This window comes from Salvelinus namaycush, chromosome 3 (genome assembly GCF_016432855.1).
Source record: "Salvelinus namaycush isolate Seneca chromosome 3, SaNama_1.0, whole genome shotgun sequence".
In the NCBI taxonomy this organism is placed as follows: domain Eukaryota; kingdom Metazoa; phylum Chordata; class Actinopteri; order Salmoniformes; family Salmonidae; genus Salvelinus; species Salvelinus namaycush.
Genome location: NC_052309.1, coordinates 6,560,687 through 6,567,233, shown reverse-complemented (window position 1 = coordinate 6,567,233; position 6,547 = coordinate 6,560,687). Strand labels below are relative to the sequence as shown.

At 44.6% G+C, this 6,547-nt stretch overlaps 1 protein-coding gene across 1 annotated transcript; it reads left to right on the top strand.

Moving 5' to 3' along the window:
* Positions 1-4,784: 4,784 nt before the first annotated feature.
* LOC120044767 (desmin-like) lies at positions 4,785-6,252 on the top strand. The gene is made up of 2 exons (XM_038989444.1): positions 4,785-5,274; positions 5,576-6,252. The coding sequence occupies exons 1-2, from the start codon at positions 4,785-4,787 to the stop codon at positions 6,250-6,252; spliced, it is 1,167 nt and encodes a 388-aa protein (XP_038845372.1).
* The last annotated feature ends 295 nt before the right edge of the window (positions 6,253-6,547 follow it).

The following is a 6,547-nucleotide window of genomic DNA, read 5'->3' as shown; positions in this document are numbered from 1 at the left end:
AAATTGTTATGAAAATAGGTTATTGGGTTCAATGGGGGGGGGGGGGGGGGGGGGGGGGGGGGACTGGCTGGGACTGCAGGCATCATAGATACAGATACACACAGCTAGCTAGCTAGCTAATCATCATGACTATCTACTGGACATGAGCTATTATATACAGTATATACACTGAAAAAAATAGCAACGCAACATAAACGTAAAGTGTTGGTCCAATGTTTCCGAAGCGGAAATAAAAGATCCCAGAAATGTTCCGTACACTCAAAAAGCTTATTTCTCATTCCTGCTAGTGAGCATTTCTCCTTTTCCAAAGATAATCCATCCACCTGACAGGTGTTGTCAGGTTTTGGCCAAGACTGTTCGGGTTTTGGTCACTAGATGTCCCCATTGCACCTTTTTTGTACCTTTTGTTTTTCTTGCTCTAATTATTGTTTGCACCTGTAGGTCATTCCCTTGTTAGTATTTAAACCCTGTGTGTTCCTCAGTTCCTTGCTCAGTGTTTGTAAGTTAGCACCCAGCCCCAGCCCAAGCCTTGTTTTATATAGATATTTCTCTTGTTGGATTTTCCAGAGGTTCTCTGGTTTAGTTCTTGTGTATTATTTGAGTAGTCTTTTGAGGTTTGTTTTTCCCTGCTGTTTTTTTACCACTTTGTGGAGTTTCTTTTGTATTTTGGAGGATTTCCACTTTGTGCCTCTTGGCTTTATTTTTGGACATTGTGGATTTAGTTTCTTTGCCTGAAGATTTTGTTCTTTAATTAAACCACCATCTCTAGTACTGCTGTGTCTGCCTCATCTTCTGGGTTCTGACGATTATTAGTGACTGTTTCTCGCACCGGGTCCTGACAGGTGTGGCATATCAAGAAGCTGATTAAACAGCATGATCATTACACAGGTGCTAGGGACAATAAAAGGCCACTCTAAAATGTGCAGTTTTGTCACACAACACAATACCACAGATGTCTCAAGTTTTGATGTGCAATTGACGTGCAATTGTCATGCTGACTGCAGGAATGTCCACCAGAACTGTTGCCAGAGAATTGAATGTTAATTTCTCTACCATAAGCCGCATCCAACATCGTTTCAGAGAATTTGGCAGTACATCCAACCAGCCTCACAACTGCAGACCATGTGTATGGTGTCAAGTTGTAAACAGAGTGCCCATGGTGGCGGTGGGGTTATGGTAATGTATGAGCAGGTATAAATTACGGACAACAAATAATTGCATTTTATCAATGGCAATTTGAATGCACAGAAATACTGTGATGTGATCCTGAGGCCCATATTTTTAAGGTATCTGTGATCAACAGATGCATATCTATATATCCAGTTATGTGAAATCCATAGATTAGGGCCTAATGAATTTATTTCAATTGATTGTTTTCCTCATATGAACATTGTTGAATGTTGTGTTTATATTTTTGTTCAGTACATATTAATTAATTCACGATTACTTTGGTCAAGAAGACAAGTTCCAGCTTCTCCTTCACCCAAATCGAGATAGCAGATGTTCTGAAAGAGCTGCAAAACCTGGACCCCTACAAATCAGCTGGGCTAGACAATATGGACCCTCTCTTTCTAAAATTATCCACCGCCATTGTTGCAACCCCTATTACCAGTCTGTTCAACCTCTCTCATTGGAAAGCTGCCGCGGTCATCCCGCTCTTCAAAGGGGGTAACACTCTAGATATGTTACTGTTATAGACCTATATCCATCCTGCCCTGCCTCTCTAAAGTCTTCGAAAGCCAAGTTAATAAACAGATCACTGACCATTTCGAATCCCACCGTACCTTCTCCGCTGTGCAATCCAGTTTCCGAGCTGGTCACGGGTGCACCTCAGCCACGCTCAAGGTACTAAACGATATCATAACCGCCATCGATAAAAGACAGTACTGTGCAGCCGTCTTCATCGACCTGGCCAAGGCTTTCGACTCTGTCAATCACCACATTCTTATCGGCAGACTCAATAGCCTTGGTTTCTCAAATGACTGCCTCGCCTGGTTATCCAACTACTTCGCAGACAGAGTCCAGTGTGTCAAATCGGAGGGCCTGTTGTCCGGACCTCTGGCAGTCTCTATGTGGGTAGCACAGGGTTCAATTCTCGGGCCGACTCTTTTCTCTGTATATATCAATGATGTCGCTCTTGCTGCGGGTGATTCCTTGATCCACCTCTACGCAGACGACACCATTCTATATACATCTGGCCCTTCTTTGGACACTGTGTTAACTAACCTCCAAACGGGCATCGATGCCATACAACACTCCTTCCGTGGCCACCAACTGCTCTTAAACGCTAGTAAAACCAAATGCATGCTTTTCAACTGTTCGCTGCCCGCACCTGCCTGCCCGACTAGCATCACTACCCTGGACGGTTCTGACCTAGAATATGTGGACAACTACAAATACCTAGGTGTCTGGCTAAACTGTAAACTCTCCTTCCAGACTCATATCAAACATCTCCAATCCGAAATCAAATCTAGAATCGGCTTTCTATTTCGCGACAAAGCCTCCTTCACTCACGCCGCCAAACTTACCCTAGTAAAACTGACTATCCTACCGATCCTCGACTTCGGCGATGTCATCTACAAAATAGCTTCCAATACTCTACTCAGCAAACTGGATGCAGTCTATCACAGTGCCATCCGTTTTGTTACCAAAGCCCCTTATACCACCCACCACTACGACCTGTGTGCTCTAGTCGCTAGACCCACTGGCTCCAGGTCATCTCTAAGTCTATGCTAGAGATTGCAAAAATCGCTGAAGCTGGAGACTTATATTTCCCTGACTAACTTACTAACCTCACTAACATTAGCTATCTGAGCAGCTAACCGATCGCTGCAGCTGTACATAGTCCATCTGTAAATAGCCCACCCAATCTACCTACCTCATCCCCATATTGTTTTTATTTACTTTTCTGTTCTTTTGCACACCAGTATCTCTACTTGCACATCATCATCTGCTCATTTATCACTCCAGTGTTAATCTGCTAAATTGTAATTACTTCGCTACTATGGCCTATTTATTGCCTACCTCCTCACGCCATTTGCACACACTGTGTATAGACTTTCTTTTTTTCTATTGTTATTGACTGTACGCTTGTTTATTCCATGTGTGCTTTAATCTTGGCGCAGTTGTAAATGAGTACTTGTGCTCAACTAGCTTACCTGGTTAAATAAAGGTGAAATAAAAAATACATCAAAAATAATCTCATGTCAATGAATGTAGACTAGCGATGGAACCTGCTCAGGGCCGATGCCCTCACAGGGGAGGCAGATAGACGGCTACACCCACTCACGCCACACTAACAGCAAGCTAATCATGACTCACTACTAAACATGTGGTACAGTATATCGAGGTATTCACCATTTGGTGAAGACATGTCATCTTATATCCATGAACGTAGAGCCCTCGCAAGGGACTGCCAACAGGGGCTGAAGGCATCACACAGATAGATACACACACAGTCCACAGCTAGCTATATTAGACACAGCTAATGTTAGCTAATACAATAGTAATACCTCACCATTTGGTAACACCATTCATTTATTTGGGTAACAGACATATACAACAAATTGTACAATGTGGACCCAGAGGATATCACTTAAAAGTGCAATAATCTCATGTCCATGAATGTAGAGTGGAGTAAAAATGTCATTAAAAAATTGGTTGTATATTGATTTTAAATGTGATTCGAGTGAGGAGGAACAGTGTGTGAACCAACTGTACAAACTACAGAAAATAATAGTGTCTCATCAATCATAACCAATAGTGTCTCATCAATCATAACCAATAGTGTCTCATCAATCATAACCAATAGTGTCTCATCAATCATAACCAATAGTGTCTCATCAATCATAACCAATAGTGTCTCATCAATCATAACCAATAGTGTCTCATCAATTATGCAGATTTCCCTTTTTGTCAGATTACCACTTCAAGTCAAAACATCGCCAAACATTTCAATAGTGTGCAGTTGCAGGTGCTTTAAACCATTTTTACTAATAAATAGTGGTTGTCCATAGATCCAGTAAAATACTTTTCTAACACAAATAGAGCCACCTGAATCTAAAATATCAAGAAATAGCTTTACTATTATTACTGCCCTGTTTGGCGTAGTCCATATCCTGAGACTACAGAGAGACTAAAATGAAGCAGGAGCCCTACTGCTCTCCTTTACCAGCCTTAGGAAGTATTTTGGTATTATTGGAGAAGGTTAATTGTATTGTTTAAATAATGTCTCCACTGGAGACTGATGTCTGACACCTTGATTCATATATGAGGTAAAACTGTTGCCGAAGAACATAAGTCACTTGGTCATTGTTTTCCAATGTGCTTAAAGCCCTCCCTACTCTGCCTCACACCCTCCCGAGTCCCTAGCGGCGCCCTAAGTGAGAAGAGAGTGAAAAATAGCGGGCATACATGCTCATATCACTATTTCATATGGAGACGTTAGGGCCGTGCAAACTCCACCCATCCCCACTACTAACAATGCAATGCTAGCTAGCAAATGAAGACTGTGGTGCTGCAGGTCTTTGAAGAGAGTAATGATCCACATTTAAAACATCTCAAAACCCTGCAAGATTTTCAAGGGAGTCTGAGACATTCTTTGCGGCCCTATAAAAGCCACAGGTCGATCTGAGAGACTGTCAGCACAGCAGCAAGGTGGGCCAGCCAGCAAAGGGAGAGAACACCAGAAGAGGCCTTCCTTTTTAGTGGAAAAGGAACTATACTCAAGAACAAACAAATAATCTGATTCTAGAAGACACTTTGTAACGCACTGAGAACCAAACATGAGAGGATCTTCCTATTCCCAGAAATCCCAGTCCCTGCAGGTGAGTGGGACACGGAGTAGTATGCGGGTTCAGAGCCCCTCTCCCTCCCGGTGCCGTGGATCCTCGTACAACAACCGTGGACGCTCCGGATACCAGGGCGGCCACGTGTCCTCGGCCGTGGAGTTGGGCACAGAGATACACCAGGTCCATGCCAACGAGAAGGAGGAGATGCAGGAGCTAAACGTGAGGTTCGCAGGCTACATCGAGAAGGTTCAGGCCCTTGAACAGAGGAACGCCCTGCTGACGGCCGAGCTGGCTGCGCTACAGGGCCGCTTCAAGGGAGGCCCAACCGGCATCGGAGAAGAGTACAACCTCAAGTTCAAGGAGATGAGGGAGCTGATCGAAGCCTTGACCAATGAGAAGGGAGCTGCTGATATCGAGAGGGGATACATTGAGGAGGAGGTGGAGGTGTGGAGAATGAAACTGGAAGAGGAGCTGGCACTGAAAGGTAGGGTCTCAGTCTCACACTGACCACTGTCTGGGGAGTGGGGAGATTTGCTGAAACGAATCGTATAGATTCACGTCACAGTTATATAGACAAACAGTTGTTGGAGAGGGTATGATGTACTTTTGTTTGCATGAAAAATGGAACCAGATATTTTCCTCCGATGTACAATCACATTTGATTAGTGTGTATACAGGCTTATCATACACCCCATCAAATACAATTGATGCCAATACTGTATAGAGTACTAACGTCACTGCTGTTGTGTCTCTAACTCATCCACTCTCTATGTGTCCATCTCCAGAGGAGGCAGAGATGATCCTGAGGGAATTCCGTCAAGACGTTGACAACGCCACTCTGCAGAAGGCTGAGCTCGAGAAGAGTGTCGAACAGCTGGTGGCAGAGATTGAGTTCCTCAAGAAGTTGCATGACGAGGAAGTTGCCGACCTCATGAAGCAGATCGAGGACTCCAAGGTGACCACGGAACTCGACGGTGACCGCCCCGACCTCGCCGCCTACCTTCGCAACATGCGCGCCGAGATTGAGACTGTGGCGGCCAAGAACGTCCAGGAAGCCGAGAAGTGGTACAAGGGCAAGTTTGAAACCCTCAAAGAAGTCGCCGGCAAGAAAGAAGAACAGATGAAGTCCATGAAAGAAGAGATCACCACCTTCCACAACCAGGTGACAGACCTCCAGAACCAGATCGACGGGCTGAGGGCGAGAAACGCGGCCCTGGAACAGCAGCTAGAGGACATGGAGATGGCCCACATGGATAAGGTTGGAGGCCTGGAGGGCATCATTGCTCAGCTGGAGCACCAGCTCTGCGAGACCAAGATGGAGATGGGCAAGTACCTGGCCGACTACCAAGAGCTGCTGCACATCAAGCTGAAGCTGGACGCTGAAATCGCTGTCTACAGGAAGCTGCTGGAGGGAGAGGAGAGCAGGCTGGGGATCTCTGCAGGGAAACAACCAGAAGCTTAAGGTGTGTTGGTTAATGGTCATCATGGATGGGCAACAGCTCCCCTAGTAGGGCATGAGTCATGTCAGATTGGAGGGAAATGTTGGTGAAACATTAATACAAGTTTCTTTAGCGCTCATCAAAGTGTGAGGCTTACAGAAACGTGGTGATAACAGAAAATAATTCCCAAGTCAAATTTACAAAATCACTGATCATACTGCTTGCAAGCAGAGCACTGTTAACACTTAAAATAGAGCAACTTTTATTCCCATTGTTTAGGTGTCTAAATATCATTCCAGACAGAGGAGCGCTTCAGAT

Coding starts and splice junctions, on each gene's coding strand:
- LOC120044767 (XM_038989444.1), top strand. CDS start 4,785: ATGAGAGGATCTTCCTATTCCCAGAAATCCCAGTCCCTGCAGGTGAGT. Junction 5,275..5,575: donor AGAGGAGCTGGCACTGAAAG/GTAGGGTCTCAG, acceptor GTCCATCTCCAG/AGGAGGCAGAGATGATCCTG.